The sequence below is a fragment of the Pyrgilauda ruficollis genome, unplaced genomic scaffold (genome assembly GCF_017590135.1).
Source record: "Pyrgilauda ruficollis isolate IOZ18807 unplaced genomic scaffold, ASM1759013v1 scaffold47, whole genome shotgun sequence".
Taxonomy (NCBI): Eukaryota; Metazoa; Chordata; class Aves; order Passeriformes; family Passeridae; genus Pyrgilauda; species Pyrgilauda ruficollis.
Genome location: NW_024526266.1, coordinates 2,853,667 through 2,870,502, shown reverse-complemented (window position 1 = coordinate 2,870,502; position 16,836 = coordinate 2,853,667). Strand labels below are relative to the sequence as shown.

Genomic DNA, 16,836 nt, shown 5'->3' with positions numbered 1-16,836 from the left:
TGCTGCCCCAGGAATAGCTGGGCTGCTACCCACCACCCTACTGCCCAGCTGGCACGTCCCATCCCCAAGGCTCCCCAGGTAACAGCCTCCTTCAGCAGCAGGGTGTGGAGTTTTCCAGGCACAGACTTGCTCAAAAATCCTTTTTTTCCTTTGAATGGTGCTGCAAAGCAGGAGATGAGGCTTTTCTTGCACCTCAGAATGGGAAGAGACACATTTTCATTGCAGAACACCTTGACACAGGGCACGGGAAGCCAAAGATGAAGCAGAGGCTTTGAAACAACTCTTTTTAAGTTGGATTTGAAAGCAACTAAGATGAAATAATAGCAGTCAAGAACAGTAGAAGTCTGGGGAGGTTTTAGAAACGTCCTCCCAGTGCTCTCTGTCTTTTTGTCCTCTCTGGCTGCCAATGGAACCTGCAGGTAGCAAAACCAGGACACAGGTGCTGGATGATGCTGGATGCCCACCTGCTGAGCCCCAGCCAGCCCTAAAAGGTCAGCTTTAGGCTCCCACTGCACATTTAGGAACCTGCTTGGTTCTCCCAGCAAAGCCTTCAGTGCCTACCTCAGCATCCTTAACTTTGGGGAGAGTTGTGCTTCATTCTGTAGCAAGACCATGGGATGACCACAGAGATTCCTGTGCTGCACAATCTCTGTGCAGCAGCTGAGCAGTGGCTTTAGTTCATTAAGCTCTGAAATCTCCTTTCCCAGACTAACACCCAGCAGGAATCTCCTTGAAGTCAGTGAGGCGTGGGCAACATCAACAGGCTGAGAACCTCAGAAGGCAGCCACAATCTCACCAAAATAATTTAAGCCCTGCAGAACTTGTTTCGTGCACCTAAAATGGATCATTTTCAGACACAAAGCTACTCAGATCACCTCTGTGCTGGGTTAGAGAGGAATCAAGGAAAGAGGTTGGATTTTACGTGTTCAGTCCTTGAAGTGATGGAAAAGACTACATTTCAGAAAATGGAGAAAGGCTTTTATTGTCCATTTTTAAAAGCATGAATCTGTCTATGAAATGTTCCAAGTGGCCAGGCGAGCAGACCCAGGACCTCCTCATTGCCCTTTAGTTGTGAAGGTTCAGAGCCACAGGGAGATCCTGAAATGGACTTTCTTCCTTGAAAATTATAGAAGACGTTCCTACCTAATTGTGTGATTCCAGGAACTGACTCCAAGGAAAACACGCAACCAATGCAAGACTCATGATACAATCACGGCAACCCCGTCACTGGCATTTCGGAGCCTGCTCAGAGAGGTTTGCATCCAACATCCCTGCAAGCACCTTGGAAGAAGCTCAGCAGTTTTCCTTTCTCTAGACTTCACAAGATGATGAACTCAAGGAAGTCCTCTTTGATCTGCAGCACTGCACTGCTTAAAGCGTGGTCCTTCTGTGAATAAAAAGCCTGAATTCCCTCAGAGAGTGAGGGAAATTGTGCCACCTGCCACCTCCCATGTGCCACCCTCCACCTCCTGGATTGGACATTCCAATCCAGGTGGCACTTTTTCCTTGGTGGCACAAGTCACACCTCCACTGAGATATGGCTTCAGACAAGACCTTTGGCAGCACCTGTGCCACAAACACCTGGAGGGGATGTGAATCCCGACTGCTTCCCACACTCTGCACTGGCTCTGCCAGGCTGACACCTGTGAAGACCAGGATGGCCCCTCAAAGCCCCACTGGCAGCTGGGAACTGCTGACTCCACGAGACAGGCTTGGTTGGAAATTGTTGCTTTCTACCTTTCAAGCCCAACCAGCCTGTAATAATAAGAGGCACAAAAGCAAATCTGGGGTGCATTCTCAGGATATGATGAATGTGTTCACATAGTTTGCATCTGCAGAGAGAATACAGCAGTACCAGCCTCCTGCTATTCACCCTCTGCTGATTCATCCCTGCTCCAAAGGACAGCAGCTATGCTGCCCTTGCCCCTTTCAGCAGAACCCAGGGAGACCAGCAGGAACTGGCACTGTCATTGGTATGTCTGGGTAGGAAACATTTTACCTGCAAATTTCAGATCTACTAACAGTCATAAATGATTACCATGACCCAGGCTGCACAGAGCAGATGTTTTCCAGTCCAGCTCATGTTCCCAACTTTAAGGAGCAGATTGGAGGAGGCCACACCGCCCAGATTTGCCACATCATTATTTGGCAGGTGGTTTAATTGCAGCGCATGAAACTGAGAATACCACAGGGATGACAACGGAGCACTCCTCTCTTGTTCTGACAGCAGTCCTGCAACGTAAGCAAGGTCTCACCTTCCAAGGACTGCTGTGCCCAATCACAGGTTCACTGGGCAGTGCTGGCTCCATCAGTCCTTGCAGCAACACAGCCAGACACAGACACTGGACCAGGCTCCTTGCTGAGCTCCCCAAGCCAAGCCACGTGAGCAGTGGGATCCCCTTGCAGCCTCCTTTATTTTGCTGGAATAAAATCAAATCGTAGCTGTGGCACCCCCCAGAAGTGGTGTTACTTCCACCTCCACCAAATTCTCAGACAAAATCTGAGTTTGAGTTAGTCTAGACTTCATGCAAGAGGAAGCCACTGGAAACCCACATCAGGGAGGGAACACAGCCCAAGGGACACAGCAGGTCTTGTACAGGTGGAGCAAGGGGCTGGAAAACTGGGGCCAAGAGAAACATTCAGAGCAGGAACTAACCACCTGCTCCAGGCCATCAGCACTCTTGGCAGGCAAAAGAAGGGATCTGCACTCCAGGAGTCTCCTCTAAACCCCTGAACCTGCACAACCATCACCCTCCTGAACAGAGCTACTCTATTTTCCTCCTCCTCCTTAAATTTCTGCAGGACCTTATTCAGGAGGAGGCAGGAAGGTACAGAGCTGGTGCTAGGGGTTTTGTTTGCTCCAGTTTCCAGGTCTCACAGGGTGCCTTTCCCTCCCCCACAGGACTGGCATCCCAGAGAGTGTCCTACACTTTCAAACTCCATTACATCTCATCTGCATTCCTGCCAGGCAATGGCCCATGCTCTGGGCTGGGTGCCAGCAGCTGGGCAGCCCCCCTCCTCTCCTTCCTGCACTCTGAAGAGCTGCTGGTGTTCAGCAGGTCCCCACCAACTGCTTTTCTTCTCAGGGCTGTGTTAATGAGAGCCTGGACATTGCAGAAGCCCTTGTGCTAGGCAGGGCACAGCACGTCTGGAGCAGAGTCAACATTTCAAGCGCTCCAGTGCTCTGCCAGGCATTTTAGCACGTGGGATGGCTGCAGCTGGCACCACATCCCCAGGGAGGCACCTGGGAGTGGGCTGTACCTGGGAAGGGAGGCACCAAACAGTCCCACTCAATCCAGAGTGCCATCAGGAAGGTGGCTGCTGGCCATTGCCCAACCCAGGAGTTTCACCAGGTCCACACGTGAAACAGCTGTTGAAGGTAACCATGCTCCAAAGGTTCTGGGAGGAGTTGCACAAACACCACGGGTAGAAAGTCAGTGACAAAGTGAAGCAACGTAGACTTGCAAATGAGGAAATGAGAGCCTTCATCACACTGATTGCTGGGCATCCTGGGCAAGGACAGCAGGAGCAATGCAGCAGTTTGCTGCGTCACCCACCGGAGCACCTTGGCAGCACTCCCACAGCTTGAGCCGTTTTTAAAGGAAGCCTCTTATTCAGCCAGAGAAGCATAGATCAGGTTGTTTTTTTTCCAACATGAAATGCACTCTGAGCCCCTTCCAGGGATGGATGCAAGTAGATAATTGTCCAAAAAAACAGGACTTGTGGAGTAAAATCATTGCAGGGCAAGGAAAGGCATGGCACGGATACTCTTCTGCTGCTCACTAATGAGGACACAGAGGCTGCAGCACCACTTGGCCTCAGCCCTTTGGACGTCCAAGGACCCACCACTGCGTTTGGCCAGTTCAGCTGCTGAGCTCAGAGGGCTGTGATGTCCTTCTGTCTGTCTGAGGGCTGTGATATCCTCCTGTCTGAGGGCTGTGACATCCTCCTGTGTGTCTGAGGGCTGTGACATCCTCCTGTCTGTCTGAGGGCTGTGACATCCTCCTGTCTGTCTGAGGGCTGTGACATCCTCCTGTCTGTCTGAGGGCTGTGACATCCTCCTGTGTGAGGGCTGTGATGGTGTCCCCAGCACGCTCCACTGAGGATGAGCCCTACGGCACACCCGGACTGCAGCAAAGCTTCTTCCATAACAGAAGCCTGAATGCAGCAAATCCCCCTCCAGGGTGAGGTAGCTCTGCTAAGGAAAAGCAAAGAACAAATAACTGCAACGGTTTAGCTCATACAGGTTCCCCCCATTTAATGCAAACAGCCCTCCCAGGCAGGTGAGGAGCTGACAATCACACAGTGTCCTCCAAGCTGGAAAGACCAGTGCTGGGTGTTGTACAGGGTCTGCAGTAAATGGAAAGCAAAGCCTTTTCTGCTGGGCTGTACATTAGTAATAAAAGGCACCAAAAGAGGGGTGGCCACAGGCACTGAGGAGGCTCAATAAACACCTGTGCTCCCTGGCTCACACCTTCACGCTGCCACTCCATCACCACGTGCCCACACCTGTGGTTTGGCACTGCAAGTGCTTGGCTGTCGTATTACAGAGCTCCAAGACCTTTCATGTGTTAAAGTGACTTGGATCTTTTCCTGTCCTGGAAAGAAAACAGCAAGGATTTAGAAAAGTTCACCAACACATAAAGTTTCCAGGGAGCAATATTTGTCTCTTGGTGAGGAAGGGATTGGTGCTGCTAACAGCAGCTCCACAGAGCTGTAGCAATTTAGGAATACAAAACAAGACTGAGGTTCTGAAGAATTTAATTCCAAAACTGTTGCTTAACATAAGAATGTTTTAAGCCATGAGCTTTTAAAACATATTTTAAATAAATATGTGCAAGGAGTCGTTTTTCTCCCACACAGTGAACTGCTGCAATGATTGCTCAATGCTATTTTCTGGTGTTATCAACAGTCAGCTTTAACAATAAGGAAATTCTCATAAAGTTATGATTATAATTAAGGCAACTCTAATGGGATTTTGTAGACTGATTGGCATCACAAGTACAGCATCAGACAGAAAGGGGAACGTTCAAGGGACAAATCTCCAGGACACCGTCAGAATTAGCAACTGCTTGGGTAATTAGAAAGCTCCATTTTATAAAATCCAGGAAACAAGATTAATTTATAAATCAGTTTATTTACAGAATTTGTTCTCTTAAAGTACATTTCAGTTACCAAAGATATTTACACTGGTGTACACAGGGACCATCCTGGTTATTTTACAGTTCTTAATTACAAAAAAACCTCCCCAACCCCTCCACATCCTTGGATCTGTCTACTGTGCAAAGCTGCTGTGGATGTGAACATGAGCTGAAACTGGCCCAAACCCCAAGTTACCAGGTTATTTACACATACACAGTAAATGGGTTTCTTTTCAGCATCTCCACAACACAGTACATGGGGAGACTGAGCCTCCCAAAAGGCGGCTTTGCAAATGTGTATCAAAAGGCTCTGCAAAATCAAGGAAAAAAAACCCCTAGTAAATCCAGGTTAATTACAGTATTCCTTTTTCATCTGTATATAATTTCGCATTTAACACTTAAATTACAAATAAGTTCAATAGGTTGTTTTTCTCCATTTTAGTTGGTTTGTAAACACTTCAGATGCACTAAATACCTTGTAAGATTCAACTGCTTGTCTGCTGAAAAGTACTTTGTTTTCCTAATATTCTTAAGGTAGCAAAGAGATATGAAAGTTGGAACTGCACACAGTTCCTCGCAGAATAGTCACTTAAAAGGTCTCTGTCACTGTGCTACTTCTGCAGGTACACACTTATTCAAGTATTGCAAAAAGCTAAGGCCACTTTTTCAAGAAAGGAAAAGGAACAAGATGGGATTTTTCAATCCCTCATTCCACCTTGTGAGCAACAAGCCTTCTCTGAAAGGCAGAAGTACTGATATTCCAGGGCTCGGCTCACAGAGCATCCTGCTGTTACAGAGGTACGTGCACTCCGTGTTCCCACAAGCCTGGGCTTTCCCACCTGGCTCTGAGATCCTTCCAAAGATGGAGCAGCATGTCCCCAGTGATGACAGCTGCTGCCCCAAACAACTCAGGGGTCTCAGCAAAATGTCCCAGCCTTGAATCTTATGTGGTTGCACCGAGATAACCAGGATGCAGAAATATCTTGCTCTTACAAAGGCAGGTTGGGGAGAGAAGCAGAGAATTCAGCCTGTTTGTGGGACCCCAGGCTTCCCCATATCTCCTCACTAGCAGCCTGACCCAGCCTGACCCTTGCTTCATCGCAGTAATCATCAGTCCACAAGTACTCAACCCACTTGAGGTTTTGAACATACACTCAACTCAAAGCAACTCAACACACGTGAGGTATTGAGAAGGTAATTCACGTACGTTCAAGTCATTTTAGGGTTGCTCCTAGCAAGGATTGCTACCAAAAATAAATCAGTGATGTCAAAGGAACAAAGCCATTACTTAGACACAGCTTCCTTCTGTCCAAACACCTCTTAAAAACAGTTAGTGCTTCTGTGGAGGGTACTACAGCCAAAAGACAACAGGCACTTGATCTCCAAAAGGCCCCCATGCCCTGTCAGGCCTGACTGCACAACCTCCCCACTCCTGCTGGACAGACCAGAAACACCCCACGAGCCCCTCAGAACAGCAAAAAGCCCTGGGGATGCAGGACAACCTCCTCAACATTGGCCACAGAATCTACAGAACAGAACCTGACCTGATGCTCCAGGTACATACCAACTCTGCAGGTTTCCGTCCTCTTTACGTAATTGCTACCTATAAAAATAGCAATCCTTGCTATTGAAAGAGATACACCCAGGAAAGGGAATCTGAGGTGGTGACCCAATCAGTGACACCATGCTGGTTAAATCTAGCAGCTTTAGTTTGCTTCTGTCTTAAACATCCAAGGGTTTCCTGGTTCAGCATCATGACATTTTACATGAACAAATGAATCACTTGAGGAAAAAAAGCTGAACAATGCTCCACCAAGACCATTTGACTTCCAGCCAGCCAAAAGGACCACTACTGAGGGACAGATGTGTATGCCCACTGGAGGTGTCCCTATCCACCATTACCTCCTCCTTGTTCTTCCACTCACAGAGCTCCCATGGATATGGCTCACCACTAACTCATAAGTGAGGTGCTGGCAACACTACATCTGAGAATCTGTATGGACCTCTGGCAAATCCAACATTTCCCAGTGCTGTCCCTGAAGAATTACCAGCTGTGTGTCATTGTGCAAAATGCAAATATTCCAATGATAGCTTTCAAAAAATCCCAAACAATAAACAACCCAACCAAAAAAAAAAAAAAGGTGGAAAAGAGAAACCAAACTGGAGCAGTAGAAGAGGTATGCCCAGCAGGAAGCCCAAGAACCAAGCAGATGAATGAAACAGTTGAGATGCCCCCTGCCATGCCTGTTGTGGGCTGCAGCATCTTTGGGGCACCTCTGAGGGCTTCAAAGTGTCTCTCTATACTCCAGTGCCTGGAGAATCTGACTTTCCTCTGGGTCTTGTCCCAGGTTAGCAAACAGAGACATCCACTATTAAGGCATCAACGTTTGACCCCAGATTTTCCATGTTCCTCCAAGAAAAACACAAGAACAGGTCAGGAACCAGCACTCAGCAGAACGACACTGCAGATAAATCCAGCCAAATCAACCAAAATCAACCACATAATATGGTGCAGAAGTTCTGGGAAAGGAAGGGAATAGAAAGAGATGGGAATTTTCAAACAATTTTTCAGCTCAGCCCCCTCAGCTCTCCATTGTCTCTGAACCAAGTTCAGTTCGGTTTCCAAGCTCCACTCCTAGACCTGTCTTTGCGTCCCACCCTTGGTCACTGAGGTTTGGTTGTTCCTACCTTCACCCCCTCGTATCTGCCTCATGAAGCTGGAGGTTTTATGCGAAGAATATGGGGCTCTGGAAGTTTCCAAACCAGATGCTCTCTCAAGTTTTTCTGTCTCAAAACACAAGACAGTGCAGCCAACTGCACAGGACACTCTCCTGTAATCCACTTAATAAATTATCTGAAAATAAATAAAAAACCCACAAGCACAAAACATGCAGACCAGTCAAGCACCAGACACCGCTTTCTTTGGTGAATACACTCTGTTCTCTAAATTGTTCAAGTAACAGCTTCTCCAATTTCATTAGGTGACAGTAAGGGAGAAAGCTGAGGGATTGAAGGCCAAATTTTTGTGAGGAAATGTTTTCCACTCCTGCATGTCTCGTGCCTGAGAAAATCCTGAGTATCCATTATCTGGGAGCAGCTGGTGCTCCAGGAAGAGAAGTGCTACACGGTAGGAGGAAAGTCATCCACGGGTTCATCTTTCACGCTTGACATTAGGCAGGCTTCATCTTGCTCTGCCTCAGAGCAAAGCAGCAAGAATTCTTTACTTGTAGGCAGGAAGAAACATGATCTAATTTCCCTGGACTGGACTGGCACCATGCTCAGTACATCACAGAAGAAAGATGAAAACCAGCTTCATGGAGAAGTGAATTAAATAGGCTCTGAAGCAGAAGGAACTGATGCACATTGTTAGGACTGCAGGAGAAGACGTGTTACGATTGTAACACTGTTCAGTATGGTAAGTCTCTGTTTATGACCAAAACCTGACCAAACTGTTGCTTCTCCAAATTACTCACATTTCTAAAGACAATTTGAGTACTGATGGCTGACCACCATTCCAGCAAAAAGCCACTACCCCAACTTAACCCAACCCTTTCAGGGAACAAGCCAAACATGTCAAAGCCCCAAGCTGGGGCCCCGGGCAGCTGCTGACAGTTACGTGACATAACTGCATTGGCACACCAACAGTCTTGAGCACTCCTCAAAGCAACCTCAAGTGAGGGATCAGCTTGTTCCAAACAATAAATCTGGTGCGAGGTCTTGACAGCCAGTTCAGGTTCTTTTCATCCCATCTGAACTGCCTGGGAGCCCCATGCATGGAAGTCCAGCCGCAGCACGTGCAGGGAGGAGAGCAGGTCAGGAGTCAGAGAGGCCTGTGACTCCGTGGTTGGCAGCTCTGAGCTCACTTCAGCACTGTCAGACAAGCAGCAGCCTCCGCTGTTTCTCGTTTATCTGGTTCAGTACATCAAGAGTGTCTCTGATTAAGGCCTCGAAGATCCCATCTGCCAACTGCATCTTGACACACAGCTCATCCTCGTCGTAGTTCACCCACTGTGCTTCTTCCTCGTGGAGTTCCTGCACCTTGGAGGGGAGAAAAGCAATAGAAACATTACAATTCTGTTGCTTTAAAATAATATTGCCTGCAAAGTTCCAGAAAGAGTCCAAAGCAGAGTCTGTCTGTCAACAACATATCCGTCTTTGTAAGAGATTACAGGAAACGCCTGGAATAGCAAAACAGATCTGTTTGAACCAGACTATTTCACTGTATGAATGTTTTCTACTTTTCACTGTAGCATCATCCATTTTAAAGGCTTTCATATTCCTGCACAAGTTTTTCACTTGAAAGGACTCAGCTAATGGGATAGTCTTGACCAACAGCAGAAGCTTTAATAATTAATTAGTCCCTAATTATGTTTTTGCAAGAAGCTGATTCCTTGTGGCTTAAACTGGTAAGAAGTAATGGAAAGGCCTTGAACAGGGCAAGGGGAAAAAGAAAAGATTTCACTGCAGTTAAGTTTATAATGTAATAAGAAAACTTTAGGGAAACAACTAACTTCCAATGCTTCTGCATAGGAAGACAAAATGCTTGCATGTGTTACAACTCATCTGCACAGAATATTCCATGCTTCACTGGATTTGACAGCATTACTACTGGTTTTATTTTGCACCAGTACATTCAAAGAGTACGTATTTCCTTCTGTTACTGAACTGTTGACAAAGAAAATCCCCTTTTACTGCTCACTGACAAATAGGTGGTTTAGTATCAGAATGAAATATGTAATTTCATTCAGCAAATCAAGTCTTATTGAGAGTCTCTCCAAACTGGATGTCTTCAATTAAACTTATTAAAAATTTGTCTTACTGACCATTTCAGTATTACAGACAAACCTTAACACAGCTCAAACATTTTAGAAAAGAAGGAATGAATGCCAACATCACTTGTATTTAAAATGACAACAAAAACTTGTTAAAAGCTCTGTCTCGGCTCAGCTTCAGCAGAAACCTCCTTTGCCCATAAATCTTACACTCTGACCTCAAAATACATTTACAGTGTACAAGTGGGGCAGACCCCACACATTGCCAAACTAAGGTTAAACATACTGAAAAACCCACTAACCCAGGATCAGTATGTAATAGTGTTGTTTTCTGAGACAGAACATGAACTACAGCCCCAAGACGCTCTCTTCCTTTTGCCTGAAGCTAAACCTCCCAGAAACTGGTCTGTTTTGAAGCTGACAGCTGCTGTGGCACAATGCTGATTCAATAACCCCAGCAGAGTGTGAAGCCCAAGAAAAGCCTGCTATGGGAACCCCTGGGAACTGGCACTGCTGCAGGGTTTGCAGCCTGGTTAGACACGGGGCTTCAGGCTGACAGCTCCTTTCTCCCTCTCTTAAGAGAGCTTGGGGAGAGGGGCAGGGATCTCATGCTGCAAACAGCTCTGGAAGAGTCACACTGCCCGCTCACAAATCTGTGCTACCACAGCAAGTGCCTCTTTCCCACACAGCTGTCAAGGATGAGGCATTAATGGCTTCATTAGGCTTGTTACTAATAAGGAAAAAGCAACATTATTTGCAATCAAACTTTGAAGGAGTGCTGTAGGTGAAAGATAATTTAAATGGAAGGCTAACAAGTGATAGATAATTTGGTGTGGATTTGTGTGGAGGTGAATGTCTGAAAGAGACTCCTGAACTCTCACACAGAAATGTGCTGCCTGCAACCTGTATGTGCTGGTTGTAAATTGTAGTAAAGTGAACAGCAGCATGTCCCAAGTCCTCCCATCAGAAAAGAGGCATAAGACAGACACAGCAATTTGCATACTGATCATGTGTTATGTGTCTGCTTCATAGACTATTTATATGAGGAAAAGAAAGAGACAGGGGTCGTGAAAAGAAGAGGTGATGCTGAAAAAGGCTTCCCTAAAAGCAGAAGTGATTTCAGAAAAAACAACAGGGGGCTCAAAGGGAGAGGGTGCAGACGGCTGCTGCAGGAAAGATCCTGGAAATGGGGGAAGATCCTGAAGGAGGTGGGTGAAGACAAATGCCAAGGTCATCAGGGACCTTGACTGATGACATCCAAGGCTGGTACCCTGGTGCAGCTGCATGACACAGTGACTGATGGGATTTTCTGCCTGGCCCTCCCAGGCCAGCAGCCACTCCACTGCTGAAAAGTGAAGTCAAGACTTAGTGAAGGTAACACTGGGGGTGGGGGAAGCTAGTGAGTAAAATAATCAAGCAGGTTAAAAGCTCTGATCTTACAGGCCTTGAACAAACCCCAATGTCCAGATCCACGCTAAGGTGATGTTTATTCTGTCTCCCTGACAACTGTGTGATGAGACAATTTCGTTACTGTGCTCAAGCAGTGAAAAGAGATACATGGGATAAAGAAGTAAAAGTTAACGACAGAGGAGAAGGTACTTGATCCAGGCAGAGAAAGGCTGGATGTTTAACAGCACCAGAAAGAAAAACAGTACCAATGATTAATTGTCTCTTGCCTGTATCATTCCCACCTCTCTCAGAGGCAGAGTTCCTTCTCTCAGAGGCACCATTTCCTTTGGCATTAGGAGGAATTCCTCGAGCATACTTTTGGAAAACTGCAAGAACGTGCAATCTGCAGCTGCAGGCAAGTCCTGTTTATAGTGTGTTCAGAACACGTGTGGAAACTGCTCTGCAGCCCTGGCTGCACCATCTGAGCCAAGGCAGTTGTGACTCCTTTGTCTGGGAAAGGTTTGATCCATTTGTTCTGTTATCACAAACTGCTCCTAAGTAATTGAGACAGTTTCTTTAATATTTGACAACTATCATGGCTTGCATGGAAATGGGTTTTGCACTTTCTCATGACAAAAGTAAAACTTCACATATTTGAGACCAGGAAGCAAAATCTCTATACCAGAAAGAAACTGCATTTGTGTAAAGTCATGAAAACTACAGTTTTAATAAATTCCATCTACATGAAAACATAAAGAGTGATGAAATGCAGAAGGCTGTGTGGTATTTTTTTCTCTGTGCCTTTTTTTTGTATGCACACTTTTTATTTAAAAAAAAAATTAAAGAAGGGGGGCATGCACACAAAAGAAAAACTAAGAGATAACATGGTCACATGATCCTGCTGGCCCTCTACTAAATGTCACAGCACCCAAAAAAACCCCACATAAAGTAATATAATCAGAAGGAAATTTAGAGAGTGACTTAGCATATTTTGATTTCTCGAGATTCCTGCTCAAAACCAAGAATATCTCTAAAATAAAGTACATTTAAGGAGTCAGTAGACTATTTGGGAAACTGAAAAGAATAAGCATCCAGATATAAATTAGTGTTTTGGATGGAGGCCAGCAGGAGGAAGGCAGGCAGGTGCATTCTCACAGCCCTTTGCTCTCAGAGTGCCTGGAAACCTTAAGACACAGCATACAAACAGCCTTTCACTCTCTTCTTACTGTGCACTCCCCTTGGGTTTAGATCTGGGGTGCTGCAGCAGTGGCACCTCCAGCTTTCCAATTCAGCCAGCTTGGTAAGAACAGCCCTGCTTTGCTGCAGGAGAGTAACATTTCTGTACAGAGAGTAACATTTTGGCTGTTAAATCAACAGGTCAGAAGATCAAGCACTTTCCAGCACTCTGCTGGCAGGCTCCTCAGGTGTGAAAACCAAACACACAGGTTTGGCACTATCATGTGAGCTCTGCTTTCTCAAGCTCCACACAAAAGAGAGGGGGGCTGGCAGGGAAAGCAGTGGCAGAGTTTGTTCTAGCCCCATGCAAACAGATCAGCACAGGGAGTTTTGGCTGAAGACCCAAGTGGAAAAAAAAAAAGGACTGGAAACAACCTATTGTCAGCACCTGAACTTAAATAATGAGATATGAGGGTTCTTGCTGTAGTTTAAAAACAGGTTTTGAAAGATGCTGGCAGCCCTGATGTACTGAAATGTACATCTGACATTCTCCACAAAGCACAGACAGCACACACGTGATAAAGGAACAACATGAACGGACAAAAGGGGAAGAACACAAATACTTAGACATTCCTTTAACTTGATTTTAAACAAAGTAGCTTTTCATAAATGTAAACTCCTGTACTTGTTTATTGTAAGTCAAGATTTGCTGTAAATGTTAGTAACTGGAGCAAATATCCAGCATATCAGAGGGATCCCTGAAGAATCCCAATATAAATTCTTTTCTGAGGACAGAGATGCCTGATTGAAGACGAAAAGAATGCTGCAAAAAGGAGAAGAGGAAGATGCTCTTTTGTCACTGGCACTAAAACATGACTCACCACGTTGGTGTCAATGCTGGGAAAGCACAGACCAAAGTGAAAATGCAACTAGAAGTGCAGTGATTGGAGGAAGCTGCAAAGCTCAAGGCAGAGCAAGGAGGCAAAGGATTAATCCATCCTGCTCTCCCTTTTGTTCCCAGGAGGTGTGATGGCCAACCTACAGGTCCCAGTGTCACAGAGATCACCAGTGCTGCTTCTCCTGCTGTGCCCCTTCCCACAGGGATGAACATTCCACTGGGAATTGAGTTTAATATGATAAACCCAGAACAGTGTATCCAGGCATAATCAGGGAGAGAGTAAGTTCAATCAAACAGCCTGGCACTTGTTTCTGTGCCTACAAAAAAAGTGAAAGTCATGCCCAGCTCCTGGGTCAGACAGAACTGGACAGTTCTCAATATCACTAAAATACACAGCTGTCTCAGCAGAAAACTGTGAAGGGATGTTTTCATTTTAAGGTTGACTTCAAACATCACCTGAAGCATTCTGGATGCCTTCAACTAGAACAAATGTTTCCAGTCAGGAATCTTTCTTTCTGGCTATGTTGCAAAAAAATTAGTAAGTTGGTACACATGCATAATAGCTGCAATATTAGTTCCCCTGGAGATCTAAACACAGAACTTTTTTGTGCATGCTTTAACAACACCTAGATCCCAGAATCAAGTGTATAAGGATGTATTTGGATCTATAAATAGAAATTCTATTTACATACAATTAAACCCCTGTGTTGGAAACCCTCCAGTGATGGGCAATTAAAAGACCACACGACCCACAACTCCAAATTACTCGTATGTGCTTGTTGTGTGGAATCAATTCCAGGTGTAATTAAGTGAAGCAGTGTTAATGACGACTCATATTCCCAAGCAGAACCTTCACTATCATTATAGCCAATAAAGATGTTAACATGGCAATACAAGACAATGAAATAACTTTCAAAAACTGTACACAGCCAGACATGCTCCATCGTGGGCAGTTTTAAACTGCACCTACCCCACTGGCAGTTGCATTCATTAGTTTAATTACATTCTCCATATCACTGTCTCAAATTAAATAATATTACTTCAAAATAAAAACATTTCATATTAAAGTAAGAGGAAAAACATATTCCCATCTCAAAGAAAGAGTTTACTCTCAGTCAAATATTTAATTGTTTCCTTCTGGAAATTCATGCTTTAAACTTTTTGGGAGTGAGTGAATTTATACTGCAGTCAAATGAGTAGGCAGAATTAACTCAAGTCACCTTCCCTCACTGGCACTGGACTTCTGACACCTCATGTACACTTTGCATTTTTGTATTCAGCATGACTGAATACTGAAAATACATTCATATGCCACACTTCAGTCTGGTGGGACAGTATCTGACAAGATTGTTTTCATCCACTTACCAGTATGTGATCCACCCGGTCTCGTTTCTTCCGCCCAAATTTCATCATCTTCTGCCAGTCTGTTTTGTGGTTAGGCTCCTTCCTCAGGCTGAACAACTTCAGTACTTCAGCTGCAATGAAGTTCTACAGAACAGTAAAGGTGAGATTTATTACACTTGAGCTAAGAAATTGAAGGTATGCACAAAGCAGCTCCCACAAAAAAGTCACACTATAGAATTCACATCAGCTTGGCAGGACAATTATTAAACCCAGAAATGGGGGGGAAAACAAGACACCCACTGCTGTTTCAACCTTGAGAACAGACACTTTCAATGCTACACAAGGAGGATTCTGACAATTTATTTTATGGGAAAATATTAAAGAAAAGCAGGGTGGGAATTTGGTGTCCTTGTCCTGTGTCCCTGCTGTCCCCAGGGACATGCTTTTGGAAGTCTTCTCAACTAACAGAGTGATTTAGACACTATTTCTTTATTTTCTTTGCTTTCCTGGACAGTTAACACGCTGTATCTTCAGCAGGTTAATCAAAATTTAGTCAACTCCCTCAATTTCAGAAGAAACAGTGCAGAGGAAAGTTTTCATTTGTGTCCTGATGAGCCATATGGAAGGTTCTTTGTGGAGGGCTTTAAGGGAGACAGGTTTTTTCCCAATGTCCAGCCCTGCAAATTTAACCTAGATCCAGTCAGGCTCTCATTTGTCCTCCAGGCTCTGTGATTTTGTTGTTCCTTGAGCACTACCACCAATAACATGGAGGCCTCCCTCTGGCTTGTCAAATATGACAAGATCCTCACTAGTCAAATTTTGGGATCCTCTGGGCAACTCCTGCTGTCCTCAGAGAGGCTGGTATAGGGGTGTGTGTGTGTCTGAGTGAAAAATCTAGCTCATCCCATTTGGCCCAACCCTACCGTTGGATCCATTCCAATTCAGCCATACAGAAATCTGCTACAGCAGCAGGCTGTCAGTACACCAATTTTATAATTTTATAAGAGCAAGGTCATCCTGGCAGTTCTGCACAGAGGACTGAGGTTTAAAAACAACCAGTAACAGTCATAAGGACAGGGAGGCCAATCTGTTGAGTAGAAAAGGACCATTCTGACAAATTTTCTTTCAGGTTGGTAATCTTCCTTTTCTCAACTCATCTCTTGCTGGATACACCTCTTATTATCTTCTAACAGTCAGGTAAATGCCAGTTCAGTGTTTTTCATCTTATCTTCCCTGCTCAACAAAGATTTCATCCTACCTTGATTTCATCCAGATCATTTGGATCTTTGACTCGACGAAAATAAGCAGATGCAATCCTACACGGTTTCATCCAAATGGGCTGATTCAGATTAGGATCTTCAGCAAAGATTTCCCCAAAGATCTCTCTTGTTAAATCAAATACCACCTGAACAAAGGAAGAAGTAAAGGTTATGGCTTTTTTTGTCCATGATAAACTTTAAGAGGGCAAGACCAAAATGCCTGAAGATTGTACCTTTCTATAAACCTGCTTGTTTATGGTGTCTGTGTCCTGCTCTTGGAGGGTACCACTAAGATCTGTTTTAAGGCTCAGGCTTTGAAGATCATGACCCAGCTCTTTCAGTTTCCAGAGTTCCTCAGCTGCTGCATGCACCATCCCTTCCACCTCCACCGCAGTGTGAGGGACCGCCAGGGGCTCCTCGCTCGGCTTGGTGGGCACTTTCTGTGGCTCTGCCAGGGGCAGCACTGCTGGCTCCTCAGCTTGCTTCTGCTGCAGCTTACGGGAACTCAGGCCATAGTCCTCATCAAACCAGTCTTGATCATCTCCCAGCACACTCAGGAACTCCCGGTTGAGCTCCAGCTCTGCCAGTCTCTTGGCAAGCTCCTCCTGGCCACTGGCACCAAACACGGGACTCTCCTGCGAATCAAGAGCCACAGAGTAAATGTCAAAGTGGTGTCACACCGTTGTGTCCCTCAGCTCACATTTTTAAATGCTTTACTGACGTAGCTGGCAATAAATGGCTACCAAAACAAGCCATGCACTGGAATACACAAAAGTGTATGAGACACATACAGAACATAATCTCCACATCATCAACAGAAACTGGGAGAAAAACTGGTGCCACACCACATTCCTGAT

General features: G+C 45.3%; 1 protein-coding gene across 8 annotated transcripts in view; it reads right to left on the bottom strand.

Moving 5' to 3' along the window:
* Positions 1-5,117: 5,117 nt before the first annotated feature.
* CEP350 (centrosomal protein 350) overlaps positions 5,118-16,836 on the bottom strand; it is a 71,020-nt gene continuing 59,301 nt past the window's right edge. For all 8 annotated transcript variants that reach the window (XM_041478910.1, XM_041478911.1, XM_041478908.1 and 5 more), the window contains 4 exons: positions 16,213-16,614; positions 15,979-16,125; positions 14,742-14,864; positions 5,118-9,179 (listed from right to left, as the gene is read on the bottom strand). In XM_041478910.1, coding sequence (XP_041334844.1) covers positions 9,015-9,179; positions 14,742-14,864; positions 15,979-16,125; positions 16,213-16,614 — 837 coding nt within the window. In that variant the 3' untranslated portion in view covers positions 5,118-9,014. The remainder of the gene's footprint in view (positions 9,180-14,741; positions 14,865-15,978; positions 16,126-16,212; positions 16,615-16,836) is intronic.